Below are 17,743 nucleotides of genomic sequence, written 5' to 3'. Positions count from 1 at the left end.
ACCTGTAAGGCAAGCGTTGTGACCCGTTTACAGAGAAGTAAACTGAGGCACAGAGATTAAGTGGCTTGCCCATGGTAACATGGCTAGGTAAGAGTAGTGCTGCGACTCCTGAGAAATAGACTAGAGTACTCCGTAGCACAGAAGGAAGTAGTAATTAGGAGGTAATTATCTAAATGACTAGACCAAACTTCCTCCTCTAATTGTTTTTCCTCTCAGAAACACTTTTACAAACCTAAAAGCAGTAGGTAGTTTAACAGTTTATTAATCAGCAAGTGTTATCACAACCCCCTGAAAGGGATACAAAGCATATTCAAATTTGTTATTAAACATTTCCTTAAAAATGAGAGACAATACCTTTGGCATGAACTTTAAATATTTAACAATGGCACAAGGACAGGTGATTGTGTAAAATAGAAAATGCAAAGTGGCATGTTCTCAGTGCTCAGGAAATTACACACACAAAACAGAAAATATATCCTAAACTCTTTGACTGAATTAAAATGACAGACTATCAAACTGTAGAAACAGTTGCTAAAAAAGATACACATTTTTAAGTGTTGTAGGCAAGCTGATGAAAGTGAGGGACTAATAATATCGCTCGCTTGAGACAGGCATATGAAGAGCAGGTTCCGTATAAGTTTCCATAACTTGCACCAAAGACACATGTTGTACACTGGGTGTGGACATATAAGGCCCTTCCAGGTATGAGGCAGCCAGGCCCAACCAGGCAGGATCCAAGTGTGAGGGGATCCAGGTGCGGGATGAAAGGGTTCTGTTTGGGACAATCTGGGTGTAGGCAGCTCAGTGGGGGGTGGGGGTCTAGGTGTGGGGGGATCTGGATGCACAGAAGGGGCTCGTTGGGGGGGTTCCAGGTGCAGGGGCAATGGGACTCTGCAAGGGCTTCCAGGTGAAGGTGGTTGGGGCTCAGTGGGGGATTCTGGGTGCTGGGGGAGTGGGGTTTGGTAGGGTGGGGGTCTGGATGTGGGTGTCTGGTGGTGCAGGGGGGTGGGGCTTATCAGGGTGGGGATTTGAATGCAGGGAGCTCAGTGGAGGGTGGTCTGGAGTGCAGGAGTGGGGGTCCGGAGGCAGGGGGTCTGTGTGCAGGGGGGCTCCAGATGCAGGGGTTGAGGTTCCGTGGGTGGGGTTCAGGTATGGCATGTTAGGGGGGTTCTGGGCATATGGGGTGAGGCCTGGCAAACTCTTTCTAGTATAGACAAGAACCCAGTCCTGGGTCTTTCCTGAGCACAATAATAATAATGTCAAACTGAGTGGTGGTGGTGGTGATGATGTAACGTAGTTCCCAGCAACTAATCAGAAAACACATTTCATTTAGGACTCGTCAACATTTTTTACCTCATTGAAATGAAAAAAATGTTGACTTTCTTGAAATTATATGGTCAAAATTTTTTAAATATTCTTTTCTGCAGGAAATTCTTAATTTGGAAGAAAAGCAAATTTCAAAACTGCAGCATTTGCCATGAAATGGAAACTCCAAATTTCACTCAGTTCTCTAATAATGGCAAAGAGCATTGAAGTGGAGGTGCCACATTTCTTGCTGTCAAAATTCCCTCTCCTGTATCCTCCTTCCCCTCTCTCTCCACTCTTCCCGACCAGTGTCGTAATTCTTTTTAAAGAATGGCAAAGGATATGTGGGGTGGAAGGGCGGGGAGACGCTTTTGATGGCTTCACAAGTTGCTGGACTATAACTTTTTAGACCCAGATAGTGCAGAGTATTGATCTCACAACAAAGTCCAGGTATTCTTGGTTCTTTTGTCTGCATTGCTTTGGCAGTTATTTTCTATTAAAAATTACATAAAATAAAGAAACAAAAAAGTTGAAATGGAACAGTTAAAATGAGATGTTTTGACCTTATCAAAATGAAGTGCTTTGTTTCAAAATAAAATTTGGGCAAAATCAACATGTTTCATCTGAAAATTTGACCAGCTCTGTTCATTATCCATGTTGAAAGTGCCATGAAGTGGTAGCCTGCACACAGAGGAGTGGAAAGAAGGCTGTGTCACCACCTTTTCACTAACAAAACTAGAAAGAGAAAATGAATGACAGCAAGTCACTGAGGGACCAACCCTGCTCTCCTCTTCAGCAGGTAGGGAAGGTCCCAAAGCAGTGGAACAATTATGGTTCCACTGTGTCACAGGGAGTCGAGATTTGGAGGCTACACACAGTGGTGATTTGCAGCCCAGGTCCACTATGTATCTGTACACAGAAAGGTCAGCGGTAAGGCAGGTGTAGGGCTGGAGGATCAGCAGCTACTCAGATCCTGTTTTCCTCCTACACTGCAGTAGACTGCAGTAAAAGATTCTTCCCATTTTCCCCCAGTGAATCTCCATAGCCAAGATACTCAGGGAAGGTGCTAGGATGTGCAGTTGCCCGATTGCAGAGATAATACAAATGTAACACATTCACACCAGTACAACTGCTTCTAAAGTCTCAATTTCTATTAAACAAAACAATATGCTATCATAAAAATAAAGTGATTTTATAACCTGCCACATAAATTACAGAGAGGATCCGCAAAAACAATGAGGAGTCCTTGAGGCATCTTAGAGACTAATGAATTTATTTAAGAATAAGCTTTTGTGGGCTAGAACCCAGTTCATCAGATGCATGGAGTAGAAAATACAGTAGCAAGTATAAATACACAGAGGATCAGTGTCACTATTAAACATAACAAGGTATTTGTACAGACCCGGGGCTAGATGCAGCCCTGACATAAATGGGCACAACCGCACTGAAGTTAATGGAGATGCATAAGGACTGAATTTTGCCCTTAACTGATTTGGAGTTTTGGGGATGGGGAGGTGACTAAACTGTATTAAGGAAGGAATAGTAATGAAAAACAGATTGAGTGTTCAAGAATAATTAACTAGAGCAGGATACCCTTGATACAAGGGCCTGAAAGCCTGTCTGGGTAAAGTAGCGTCACCATTCTGTCACAGTCTAAAATGGCTCCATCGATTTCACACAGAGCAGAATCCTGGTAACGCTCAGGTAGTTCCTTCTCAAAGCACAACTTCACATGTAGGATGGGAGAAGGCATTAGTTTAAGTTGAAAACAGTCTGGACCAGCAGATTTTAAGAAAGATATTATTGTATCCATTTCCCTTGCTCTTTGGTATCCTTCTTACCTAAAAAGGAATGTACAATCTACAACTCTGTTCATGAAAACACCCATGGACCAAATCCTGCAGTCCATACTCAGGCAAAACTCCCACTGACTTTGTGCTAGAAGGGACTTTACTACTGAAAACCCCATTAAACCTGGAAGTAGTGCAAATCACATCATTGATAGAAAGCAATTCTCTCTCTTGCTACCAAACATGCCTCTTTATGCTCCGTTCCCCTGACTGCAGCTCATGTAACATAACAGTATCAGAAGCGGCTGCCTCCCACATGCAGGGGACTGAGATAAAAGGAAGAAGTGAAGCTCCTTTTCAGTAAGGGAAGAGTTTGTTTTCCATCTCACATCCCCCAAACACAGGAGGAACCCTAAAAACATGCTGTCCTGCCACAGCTGAGGTGAAAGAGGAGAAAGCGAGCACGAAGTACTCAGACAATGCGTGTAAGGTTATGATCAGCTCAAAGAGGAAACAAGCATGGAAAAGCAGACAGGAAAAGAAAAATAAACAGTTTCCCTCAAAAGGATAAGTAAAGAGAAAGCTTTGCTAAGAAAGTAGGTTTCAGGCCACAAACAGGGTAGCATTAAAGGGCCCAGAAATGCAAAGCGTCATTTATGCAGTAGCTTTGAGGAAGTCAACAAGTTGCCTTGGTGACACAGAAGCAGCAGGGAATAAAACACAAGTCAAAAGGAACAGAAATCATTGCCCCCTGCAGGACAATGGAGTTATTTTCCCATACATGCTCCAGTAATCTTTAATTTTTCTGATAATTAGCATAGCCAACATAAACAGTTTTGAACAGCTTTTTGTTCTCAGGGTTTGTCAACAAAATTGAGTATATGTTTCTCATGTACACCATGAGAGACAAGGCAGAGGGCACACTGGATTCATCAGGCCTAACACCAGGTCAGAAGAACATGTATAAAAGAAGACAGGAACAGAGGTAATTTCAGTTGGAAACCTGAGCAATCCTCACAAAAATATCAAAAGGAAACTGGAGAAATTTTTTTTTCAAAGCATTAGGAGTCAGCGGCAAAGAAAAGGTAAAAGGGAATTATGAACAAAGCAGAATACCTGAGAATCTTCAACTGGAGACTTTGGGTACAGGTAAACACAAAAACCTACTTGATGGAAGACGCACCAACATCCCTGAAAAAATGTAAGTCGTCTGAAAAACTGAATATCATAGAAGGGACTTATGCAACTTTACACAGACCTTCAAAGCAGCTGGAAGTGATACAGAGAACCAGAGACACACGTAAGATATTCACTCTTGGTAAAATGGTTAAAGAGCTAATGGTGTATGACCGTGGCAATCCTGAGAAAATTCCCATCCTCTCCTGCCCCCTGGCTCCACAACCTAGTGATGACTGTAGTTGGAGTAGTGTATTCAATATTATATTTAAGATATCAGCAAGCATATTTCAGAACTCCAGATCACACTGGTTGGCTAGGGTTAATGTGAAAGCCTCAGAGAACATAGAATGGGGCAGATGAAAGCACAGTCAGGACATAGGCAGAATACAGATTGGAGACTTCTGGCAGATATTTCTGGTAACACGCTATGCCTATATAAGATCTTACAAGCTCACTGGAGAGCTTTCAGACTGTTGCTACAGTCAAGAAGAATGAACATCCTTTCCAAAGACCAAGGCATCAGATGGACTCTGGGGCAAGGATGTATGAGAGCTTATGCACCAAGAACAAATAACCTTATGGCTGAACTGATCCAGAAGAGGGTTTGTCTCCAGCCAAAAAAACAATAGTAATATTTCAATATCAACAAACATGTATCTAATTACTTTTGGAAGAGCTGATTTGAATTAGGTACTCAGTTATAATTGCTGGGTATAACCACAGGCTAATGAAATAGTGTGTATGGATTTAACATATAAATTAACCTGAGACCCTGAAGTACTACTTTTCAGTTTTACACAGGCGTGCTAAGAGATTTGAGATGTTTGATTTGTTTAACAAAAAATACTAGCAGTATCAAACAAACAGTCAAGTGGTTGCTGCTGAAGAGATGGTTGACAGACAGCCCTCTCTCACTTATAAAACTGAGTGAAGGTAATATACCTAACAGTTGATTACAAAAAAGCATCTCATTCATTTGTGAATAAATTAGACCACTTCTATGAAATATCTTAGCGGTTCCTAAATCAACTTAAGAAAGAACCTTCTAATGGAATACTTACAATTAGCACACAGATATAAGAATGGATAACTATTTATTGGCATATATACCATAAGACCTTACTATAGCTGTAAACTAGAGGTATGCATAAAGATGGATTAAAATTTTTGCTTCCATTTGGTGTGTTTTTTAATATTGTGTATGTCTTTAGTCTTCATATTACATGTTAGTGACAGGAACATATTGTTAAACTGCAGCAAAGAATAACAACACTAAGCTACATTAAGTGATTAAAAACAATCCAATGGAGAGTGTACTGTTGTGCAATACAAACTCATGGTGAAGTTTCAATCAAAGACCCATGTCTAAGATTTGGTCTGACTGCTCAGGGATGCGTGAATTCTGTAGAAGGCATATGGAAGAGCTACTACATTGATCAAAAGTATTGAAAGAACTGAAGTAAGTGGCTAAGTTGAAGAGCTTGAATGTATACAAGCTTGAGAAAAAAAGCTATGTAGGGGAGGATCTTCTTAGAGCATTTAAGTACTTAACACGGACATTCCTGAAAATTATAAATTTCAACCAACTACACTCAGGAAATAGGGAACCGGTGAGGAGATGGAGGGAGGCTGTACAACACGTCACTGGAAGGTTATATGCTGAGTGCTCAAAGTTAGCAATGAACTGTAAAGGCTTCTGAAAATTCTGCTATAATGTCATTGCTATTCAGACATGAATAAATGAATCTGCCTACTTAGTTACTCTCAGGAAATTCTCCCTTCCTCACCCAATAGGTTAGTCAATCACTCTTTGGATGGGTCTGTCCCAGAAGGTACTTCCAGAATCCACCTTACTTGGATTCAAGGGGAAAAAGTGCTCAAAGTTACAGTACTTTTGATACCTATAGTCTTTTATGCTATATATGTATTATAAGGTGATTCCCACTCACATGCACATAAACTAAACTAACTGCCAAGTTTGGAAGGAATTGTTGTTCTATCCCCCACTCCCCGTGCAAAAAGAAAAAGCATATTAAAATTAATGGGGATGGAGAATCACTTTCCTCTGGAGCACTGAGAACAGGGATGTTCGAATCAGTTGTGTATATCTCACATGATCAATATTCTTTGATTGTACAACTGGGAAGGATGGTGAAGTGAAGCGAAGTGTTGGTGCACTTCTTTCCCTCCCAAATATTTATTTAATAAATTAACAATGCTCTAAGGCAGTGATACTCAAAGTGGTGGTCCGCAGACTCCACGAGCCATCGGTTGCCGATCTGTGTGCACATTGGAAAAAAAAATTGCCGTTCCCTCACATCAGATAGCTTGAGAAGCACTACTCTAAGGGACCAATTCCAGCTTTTGTGAAAGTCAGTGGAAAGACTCCTGTTAACTTCAGTGGAAGCTGGCTTGGCCCTTTAGTGGCCTACTTTCTGAAGATGATGCTACAGCAGGAGTGGAACATTTTTTTCTACATTTGCCAGCTTCCCTTTAACAAAGGAAAGAATTCAAAATTCTGCTGAAATAAAAGAAACTAAAAAGAATACTTGGACATAAGGATATCCATATAATTGGTTGTAAACCTTGAGTGTAAATCCTAAGAGAATTTATCAAGCCATCTGAATATGCACACTGAATACACCAGACCCTCGCTAGAATGCGCGTCTATATAGCGCAAATTTGCATATAACGCGGTCACGGCCATGGATCCCAAATTTAATTACTTTAATTGCAATTCATTTTAACGCAGTCCCCGTGTTAACACGGTACCGCGCATGGATCCCAAATCCCGCATTCTAGTGAGGGTCTGGTGTATCTTGAAAAGAAGTTTAATACAACACAGCCTTCACTCATGATTTAAAACAAGGCTTCTGTTTCTGCTTAAACATGTGAATTCCCTTGCTTCCAAGAACCAGGACCAAACAGTGCTGTAACTGGAAAAGTTCAGGAATTTACACCAAACAACGTGCAAAGCAGCTAAACAGAAATCTCGAAATTCCCATCCCCAACACAGTGGGGATCCAAATCTTTTTTTAGCTGATGAGTCAGTTGCACATTATTTTATGCACAAAGCAAAAGGAAGCATCTCTTCTGTTTACCACAATGCACAGTTGACAGATTTAAACAGTTTTAATATATTGCAGATTTTAAAAAATAATCTCTGGTAAAAATTCTTTTCTTTCTGCTCATGTCCTGAACATTCTTACAAAAAGTTCTACCCATGTCCCCCTTCCTTCTCACAAGTTATTATTATTAAAATCAACAGCAATACATGAAGGCAAACTCCTTTGTATTTCTTCCTTTTCTAAAGCTAGGGATGCTGACTTACACAAAGGCACCTAAAGTATCTTTATTAAACAAATCTATGCCTTCTAGAAACAGGTGAGTTTGAGCTTTAGCGTTTCCCTCCACTTGCTAAACAGTCTGGGGAGCTTTGTGTTTACTAGGTATTCATGTTTAGTATATGATTGTAGGTGTGGTCTACCTCGTTTCTGCTTTTTGGTTGTAAATACAGTGAGACATGGACAGCGTGATTCTCAGAGAAAGCTTTGCTATCTTAGCAATGTAAGGTGTGGAAGTAGTTACAAAAGGCACTTGTGATAAACCTGTCTCAGTGAAGGTCAGCCAGAGCTATTACACAAGTAACCTCTGTACTATGCTGCTGGTTCCAGTAACTTGTGTGAAATCTGATAAGTGATTTAAAGATTGCCTCTAAACCTAATGTTAAGCCTTGATGGTTCAACTCATCTGTAAAAAGATTCAGAGGGCTTTCAATTCCCTCCATCCCTCACTTAATCGCCTCCCTGTGTTTTTCACTCTGACACCTGCAAAGGTTTCCTGTGTGATGGTGGCACCAGGTGAAGTGGTAGGATGCTGGGCAGTTCATACCCATCCAGTTTAATCTTGATAAGATGTTTTGCCAGTGCAAACTCCTCCTCGTCCAACATGCCGTCATTATCACAATCTGCAAGTTTCCAGATTTTCCCCAAAACACTGTTCGGCAGTTTGGAGTTCACCATTTCCTTCTTTGCATTGACCCCAGAGATTTTGCCGTTGATTGGTGACAGAGTGTAGAAGATCTCATCATATACAGGTTTATCTTTGGCAATAACCCATTCCTCCTCATCAGCTCCTTCCCTGGCACCTTCCCCATATCCTTGGTCAAAGGGCCCTGTCATGGTGCCATCAAAGGCTCCACCATGCACCATCTGTGTAGGCATGTTGATTTCTTCCTGGCTTATCAGGCTCATCAGAGGGGCGATTTTATTGGCCAACATGTTATCCACAGCTTCAATCAGCTTTGGTTTCAGAGAATGAAATTTAGAGAAGTCATAGTTCTCCAGCTGTTCCTGTCAATAACAAAACACACATACCAATTATTAAACAAAACATTTGCAAAGGTTTCATTGATGGAAACTTTTAGAGCAGATTCTGCTGAAGGAACTCCTTCAAATGAGATGTCTGTCTGCAGAGGTCTCATTTGAAACAGTTCCCACTGCAGAAACTCAAAACTAAACCCACTTGAAAGAGAAACAAAAGTTCATATTTTATATGTATACCCTCATACACTGATCAGCCTTAAATTCAAAACTCTAAGCATAATTTTCCAATGAATCCGTTATATATCCTTCCCTAATAAAATACATTTACAACATTTTTCTCAAGAAACAAATACTTTACAAAAAATTGTCAGTTGATATATATGTTAACTGACAAAGTTTTCCATTTAATAGTATTCCTCATAACAAAATATTTAGATATTAAAATCAATAAGGAATTACATCACAGGAAGAGAGTGAGGTTCACCAGTAAGGTCCCAACCTTGCAAACACTTACGAATCCTCTGAAAGTTAAAAACATGAGTAAAAATATTTGCAGCATCAGGGCTCAATTTTGTAACAAACCCTTTTGTCAGTGGCTAAGGGAATGAAGGGGAAGCGTAACTTGGGAGTACAAATTCACTGTGCATAACAAATTTTATTTAGCCCCATGTCTCTTAAGAGTAACTTAAAGATGTTCTGTAGCACTTTTTTCAGTTATAAGCAGAACCTCTCTCTAGCTAGAGTCAATTTCCCCCCCCGCCCCAACTGCTACAACTCAAATAACTGATTTCATTTACAATTTCATAATCTTTTTTTATCAGGCAAGTTAAGGACTAAATGTCATACTTAAGTTCACTGAACTTCCCTGTTTTTTGTCATACCTTTAATGTTAAAACAGGTTTTAGGTAATGTAATAGATACTTATTGGACACTACGATGTACAATAATAGCAACCTCCTTATTCCCATGCCAGCAATACTAATGTTTTAATACGGTCCTACCTGGGCCTTCCTACTCAGCTATAACTCCCACTGATTTCAGTGGGAGTCCTGCCCACATAAGGTATGAGAGATCAGGCCCTTGTTGATGTACGTTTATGGCGGAGATAAAGCTATTCAAATATTTCAGGCTGCTATGAAATGTTGCTATCTAATTAGCTGTCATTTCAAATGCTTAGCACAAACACGCAAGTGAAAATGAAAATGGCGAAGAGCAAAGATTCCTGAGGGCATTTGGCAACAAGGCCAGCTAGGAACAGCTTGTCCTCACTGATCTAGTGACAAGTGTCAAGTCAAAGTCTCAGTTCCCTAAAAGGAATAGCCCCTGGGTATTATTGGTAGCAAAAGTGACATCTAGTTTGCCAACCTCTGTTTTTTAGCAGGGCAGGATAGGAAGACTCCATAGAAATACAAGGAAATATACATCGGCAACTTTTATGACCCCAACTGTCTAACTTATACACATAATGGTTATATTTAGCTCCAGAAATGGTTACATTATGTTTTTATTTCTACAGCTATTTCAACCAATAGACTTGATCTTGCTCATCAGAACAGAGAAAGTGGGCAAGATTTTATGTAAAGATAATTGTTGCTAACAGAACACGGCAGTACCATGCACTCACACATTATGCTCTGTCACAACAAACATATCCAACAAGTGATAGTATTTAGGAGCTAAGTTTCTTGCACAGTAAAGCTCAATTTAAAATGTCAGCTTAGTAATCAAATTTTGCTAATAAACGCAATACACGAATAAGAGAAATCCTACATGAAAAGTGTTAGTACTTTGAGTAATGTCAGCATAGATACCCCACACCTGGATGTGCATATGTTCTATGCACTGCAATGAGAACCTTCTAAAAAGCTGTATGTCATGGTACTGAAAGTTCAGATCCAAGGTACTATAACCAGCTGTAGCCCTTAATAACTTTATTTCCTTCCAGTTGCTGAAGCAAAGAGGTCAGAAATCTGTGCCTCCTGTTTGTCATGGTATCAGCTGGTGCTATTCATGTAGTTTCTCGTAAATATTCACGTAAATAGTTAGATTTGTTATCTATTTGTTGATTTAAAATTAGCGAATAACAGTTTAGATTTAGGTCCATGTCTTTACAGTCTCTTAGTACCAGAAGTATACCTGTTCTATTGGTACTCATTTAAACATATCTGGTACCAAAAAGAGGGCTGACCTATTAAAAGAAGAAAAGTTGGATTTTAAAATGGTGCCCATCTTGCTGTGGCAAGATCTTGGTAACTGACTTAACATTTGAAGTGTCTTGGGGACACTTGCTGAGGGAGGTACACAATTTTTTCCATGTCATGCACTTGGGATGAATAGGGGTGAAATCCTGGTCCCATTCAAGGCAATGCCAAAGCTCCCATTTACTTCAGTAGGGCCAAGATTTCAATCTACGAACAGTAGTTTTCCACTATAACTTTCCCCTTCCCCTCTCGGCAACCTCAGCCACCTGTTAAACGCTGATAAATTGCTTTACAAATCATGGCTAACTCACGGCTTCCCTGCTCCACACAACTCTGGAATCTAGTGGTGCTGACTCACATTTCTTAAAACATGTGTGCACACAAAATTAATTATACACTTGCAAGCTGGCAAGACCAAAAGACTATCGGTTTCCTTTAAATCAATCTATTTGGCTGGAATTCATTCACTATTACCTGCTACAAAGTCTGTACTGATGAGTTTAGTTTCAGGAAGCAAAGATCAACTCAGTCAGCTAGAAGAAAAGGAGGACTTGTGGCACCTTAGAGACTAACCAATTTATTTGAGCATAAGCTTTCGTGAGTTACAGCTCACTTCTTCGGATGCATGGTTAGTCTCTAAGGTGCCACAAGTACTCCTTTTCTTTTTGCGAATACAGACTAACACGGCTGTTACTCTGAAATCAGTCAGCTAGCCACATTGTTCTTTCCCTAGCATGAACATGTGTGTGAGAAATCGCTTGTCAGGACTTTGCTGCCATCTGCTGCTGAGACTTAGGAAAATACACCAGTCATTTTTCAAACACTAAGTCCCACTGAAGAATTCGTTTTAGTAACAAGCCAGTCTCAAGTGTTCTACTTTGTTATTTGCCTGTTTTCTAACTCCATGATCAATGATTGCCTAGCAAAAAGGAGATTGTACTCTTCTGCTTTTCTTTATATAAATCCTTCCTTAAAGTCTACCTTTTCAAGCAGTCACCCCTCCCTCCTAATTAATTATTCCTATAGTGTCCAACTTCTGAACTATGTCTTGAGTTTTCCTTGTTTTACTGCTCATACAACTTGCTGGTTTCTAAATTAACTGCAGCCACTCAGGAAAGAAACCTGAACATCACTGTGGACAGCTCAATAAAAATCTCTGCTCAAATCATAGTAGTGGTCAAAAAAAAAAAAAAAAGCAAACAAAAATGTTAGGGTGTATAAAGGATAGGATAGAAAGCCATTCTGAAAATATTATGCTGCCATTACATACATCAGTGGTCCACCTTCATTTGGAATACCATGCTCACTTCTGGTCACCCTATCTCGAACTCAGATATAGCAGAAATTGAAGAGATCTCAGAGAAACATGGTGGAAATGATTAGAGGACATGAAAAGATATGAGTAGGGACTGAAATGAATGGGACTGTTTAGATGAAATAGCAGACAAGAAGAGACACAAGAATTGTACAAACTACTGACCAGTACAAAGAAGGTAAATTAGACACTCATATTTACATGTTAACATAACATAAGAGAAAGGGGACAGTCTATAAAACTGAAAGGCAGTAAGTTTAAAAGTGATGGAAGGTTGTTTAATTTGTTTTTTATGCAATGCATAATTAACTTGTAGAACTCATTGCCATAAGAAACCATTGAGACCAACAGCACAATAGGATTAAAAAAAAGAAGGATCAGACATGTATATGGATAATGAACATTCACAGTTACATTTAATAGGATTTTTTAAAATAATGGATCTAAACCCTTAATTTCAGGGAACAAACCAACCACTAGTTTATTCCATAATTGTCTACAGGGACAAGATACTGAACTAGATGAAATACTATGAAATATTCTACAGGGACAAGATACTGAACTAGATGAAAAATATGAAATAAAATACTGGTTTGATTTCTATGTTATTATGAGTTTAGGATACTTTTTTTCAGAGGAATTAATCCATTGGTTTCATTATTGTGATCCTAACTCATGCTAATCTAGTGAGAGACACAACAGTCAGTTTTCAATCATTATCAATTTCTGACACTTTCTTGCCACTGCTGGCAGAACCCACACTGTTGAGAGCATTATGGGAGACACTGTCGTGTTCCTACATTTGCCAGGCTTATCAGAAGTCACTGGTTAATAGTCAGAGTATAACTGCACTTTAGTTTGAGTTAATGTACCTGCATTTTCTTGACCTCTGGGAAGTCTCCCGGCGAGATATGGTGCTCTCGTTGCAGTTGGATATAAATTTCAGGTAACCTGCTGATCAGCTCCTTCTTCTTGTTCTCTTTTCCAAATACAGATGGCATTTCCTTCTTTAGATGGCCCATAATGTAAGCATGAACCTAGAAGAAATGGATGAGGGTTGGCATTATTATGAACAGAGTCAAAAATCCATGCCAGTATTCCTCCTTCTGGCTATAAAAGGAAATGCGAAAGATGAGTTGGGTATTAACACATCTTAGGGACAACAGATATCGACTATGGTTTATTGAGAAATATATTAAAATAGACAAACTGCTGAGCTGAAGAGGCCCTTCAGATGTAGGTGCATTTCATGTAGTTCCTACTTTGCTGGTTAGCTCATATTTCCACAAACCCATTCGCTTCCCCCAAGCTTTTTGATGGGTTTTTGTAAAATAAGCAGGTGTTCTTTAAATTTTCACCAAAAAATGCTTGAAAAGTTGAGTGCAACTATTGAGAAGCACAGCATGACATTTCTGTCAGTGTCAACAACACAGAGCTATGTGTGGGTGTCATCTGTGCCTACACAGAGCCCCACTTTTAAGTTTAATTGAAACAACTCCATCTGCCTTGCCAAATAAGTTATTTTGGGAAGAGAAAAAAAAAAAAGTCCCACAAGCAATCTAAGCAATGTCAAGTGATAGGATGATCTAAGTGGAGTAAGTGAAACAACAGAAATGTGCGTCACAACAGAAGAGTGAGTGCATGGTTTCTGTATTTAGGCAGCCATAAAAAGATGACAGATCATGCATCATACTGTAATAACAGTATATCTTGATTGCCTTATGAAGCATGAGGGGGGAACACAGAACTATTCCAGCATAAGGGAAGATATTTCTTTAGTATGAATCTTAAAATGTGTTGCTGCTTACATAGCTCACTTGGGCCTCTGATCCTACATGACCATTAAAGTCAATGAGACCACTCACAGTGTGTAGGGTTAAGCATGTGTCAAAATCTTTTCTGGATTGAGGCCTGCCTTTGTAAAAATATTTTTTTAAATATATGCATAGATGCAATACACACACATGCAAGCAATTATACATAGAAAAAATCCAAAATGATTTTTCACCAAAACTTAAATAATTATTTCAAAATAATTTCTAACATTTTGATAGATTTCAAAACGTTAGCAACAAGGGAAGTGAGGGGAACAGTGGGAGTGAAAAGCAGCAGAGAGCAGCAGTGGACAGAACATAGGCATGCAAACACCATGGTGATAAGCACAGTACAAATACCTACACAGATACTACAGAATATGTTTTACAGCATTCTATGATATTCCTGAGTTCTAAGAGTTCTCGGTAGGCCACTTTTGGTATAGCTGCTTTAGTTGGAAGACTTACGTTTGTGTGTGTACTAATGAATTTTTTAAAAAAGGTTGATTTTTGGTCCATATGACAAAGACATTATGAGAAATGGACCTAAAAGCAAACTGAAAACCAAACATTCATGCACGGAGCATCCCCTCTTGTTTTATAACAAATGTCACCTTGCAATCCTCGAGAAAAAGTCACTTCACCCATAGCCCGTAGGATTGCATAGATTCCCTTCAAACCAAAACAGATTAGACACAGGTGGCATCATCTGTAGCGGAAAGGGGTGTGTGTGTGTGTTGAGGATGACAAGGTTCAAAAGTGAAGAGCCTAGATGCACTGTAAAGTGTCCAAGAAGATAACCATGTCTCATTTGATTCCAGTGTAAGAATCAAGAGTTCTGAAATGGTTAGTTTTCTTGTTAAAAAAAAACAAAAAAAAACACCACAAAACCTTGCAATTGGCAGATCAATTATACACTTGGGATGTAGGCCAAGAACATTCACATTCTAGGGATTCCAAATGAGAATTAGATACCTGACTGAATTAGCGGAAAAGACTAAACATGACCTTTTAGTTTTAGAAGTTTGACAAACTGAGCATTGTTTATAAAATTCCTGTTATCCTATAAATGTATCATTGCAGAGAACACCATGATTGTTACATTCTCAGATAGGTGAGACCTATTTCTTATAGCAATGAGGAAAAAAAGAATTAGTGTATAAATGTTCACAATGTGTATATTTCAATGATTCAAACTAGTGTGCCATTATTGAGAAAGACACTGACATGAGGAATACTAATGCTGAAATACGACACATTTCTAAGTATATGATAAATGATAACTGCAAGAATCAGTTACATGATTACCAGGGGAGGGAGAAGAAGAATTGGAAGAATACTGCTGGGGTTGTATTTGAAATATTTTTTCTCCTTTGGCTTCATTTTGATCATCTTAAATGTGATTAATTCACTATTCCTTCAAGATCTAATGGAAGGATCATTACAGTCGAGGTCTGTGGACAGCTACTGCATTCCTCTAATCACTGATAGACCATATGCAGATCAGTGTTGCTTGTACACATAAAAACAAACAAAAAACACTTTGCATTTTTGTTTCCACAAACATTTGTGTTTAAATTTTTGCACAGATGGAGGAATGGAGAAAAAATTAAGATGACAACTTGCTGTATACAAATTCTAGATCTGCAGGAAGGGAGATGTATGGGTAATGCACCCTTCTAACACAATACCAATTTATAACAGCCATACAGGATTTAATAGATTTATATATGTACAAAGCACCTAGAAAAAATATGGAACTGCAAGTTTGAAAGGCACAATTACTACAATCCTGCACTTTTATTCCAACTGATTACAGTTGCATAAATATCACGTGTTTTATAATATAAGAATGTTTCCATCTTCAAAATATTTTATAACTAATACCTAACACCCTTGTGGCTTTGAAGTGACACTAGAAAGGAATGATAAGACCCAGAACTTGACAGTGAGATGGGAATTCACTTGTTTTATTTTTGGATGTGTTACAAGTTTCAGGACAGATAGGGAAGGTGTTGCGGGTATCTGGAGAAACGGACCAAGATAAATTACTTCACAATGATTTTGTTCAAACAAGAGTGTGCAGCTCTGCAGTTTCTGAATGACAGCTATTTTAAGATCAGCTAGGACTGAGACATATTACACTGCTGTTGCTTGTTCTATGGATAAGCAGCTGACTTCCTTTTCCATGGCTGTCAATTCAGTACATTCAATGAACACTAATTTCACTTTAAAAAAAATTCAATTTCATCCATTTTTATTTTGTATTTAAACAGAATTTCTGTTGATTAAGAGTCATCTGCTCCTGATGCTTCTCAGTCATCACAATCAATTACTTTGGAAGCAATTAGTATGCCAATAAGATTGATGAAATCAGATGAGAACTGCAGGAAGGACATATTAACTTTTAAGAAACAAATATTAATAGAAACATGGTATCAAAATGGAATTTTAAATAATGATTGACAATTGTTTCTAAAGATATTTTTTTCAAAATATTGCAGGCAATATCAGTAGTCCTAGTCCCCAATTTTCCACATCACAAACTCATTTCACTAAGGGCTTGCCTACACAGGAAAGTTTTACTGAATAGTCAATTAAACCATACAGTTACATTGGCATAAACCCCCCACACAGACATTCTTATTCCAGTGTAAGAGTGACTTTTTCTTTGGTTTAGTTTCCCAAGAGACAAACTGATAAAAGGCCCTCAGATACTGTAATAAGAATGTTTACGCAGGATGTTAGACCAGTATAACTATATTACTGGTTCAAAATCACACCTTAGCCTACACAGGTATAATTTACCCATGCAGACAAACCCCAAAATACTATCATCTGCATTGTACGTCACAGAAATATTTAGTAAGTAGCAAATTTCCTCTGCAATAGCTTCAATGTTATTTGATTTTTCTTCCTTCCCATTTTTCACCAAAAAATTTTTTCAAATTATTTGCCTGCTGAAATTTAGAAAAGGAAAGGTGCTGATTAGTCAGCATTCCCTAGGGCTTTGCAGAAGAATAGAATATCAGAATACTTTTGCTACTATTCTATCTGGAATTTTAATACTATACAATAAAGGAAGTCTACTAAGGAAGAGAAGGAAATATTTAGAGGAAACCATTTAAAACATAGCAATTGAAGTTTATCCAGGTTGGGCCTAGACAGGAAAGGACAGCAGAAGCTAGTGTCATTAAGTAGGGACTTTGAAGATTAGCGTAAGTAATAATCAGAAAGCTTTAAAATGATAAACAAGCAATCTGGTGATGATTCCAAGAGCTTTGCAAGTAAGAGGCTAGTTTGAAGGATAATTAGAGGCCTAACAAAAAAAACAAAAAATGTGCCTAACACATTTTCAATAGGCAATCTAAATAAAAATCAAATACTGCCAAGCCTAGATATATGGACACATATCATGTAGCTACTGCAGGGAGCGGCTACCCAATTAGCACATGCAAATACTATTTTCCATAGTTTAAAACAGAGGATAATGTTGGTAGGGCATTTGCCCTGAAAGGACCTCTTAGAATTCACTTCCTCTCTGGTATGTCAGAGACTAGGATTTCTTCTGGAAATGATGCGAAGCCCACCTTTAGCTGAGTATGTGGGAAGATGATAGGTTGGTAATACAGAAGGTTTAATCTGCGGATACTACTTTTATTGTTGAGTTGGCTTGCACAACAGTAATATACAGGCAGATCTGTTAAGTAAAGGAATGTTTTTTAGTTTCAATATGGCAGTATTACAGTGGAGTCACATCATACGCGCTTTTAACTTAAACAAATTCAACTATATGCGCTTGGCAAAAAAAAAG

General features: G+C 38.6%; 1 protein-coding gene across 1 annotated transcript in view; it reads right to left on the bottom strand.

Annotated features, from left to right (window-relative positions):
- Positions 1-2,556: 2,556 nt before the first annotated feature.
- EHD4 (EH domain containing 4) overlaps positions 2,557-17,743 on the bottom strand; it is a 56,457-nt gene continuing 41,270 nt past the window's right edge. Inside the window, exons 5-6 of the mRNA XM_037900428.2 lie at positions 12,988-13,152; positions 2,557-8,626 (exon numbers count right to left, since the gene is read on the bottom strand). Coding sequence (XP_037756356.1) covers positions 8,090-8,626; positions 12,988-13,152 — 702 coding nt within the window. The 3' untranslated portion in view covers positions 2,557-8,089. The remainder of the gene's footprint in view (positions 8,627-12,987; positions 13,153-17,743) is intronic.

This window comes from Chelonia mydas, chromosome 6 (assembly GCF_015237465.2).
Source record: "Chelonia mydas isolate rCheMyd1 chromosome 6, rCheMyd1.pri.v2, whole genome shotgun sequence".
NCBI lineage: Eukaryota > Metazoa > Chordata > Testudines > Cheloniidae > Chelonia > Chelonia mydas.
The sequence above is the reverse complement of the archived record's forward strand: the minus strand, read 5'-3'. Positions and strand labels throughout refer to the sequence as shown.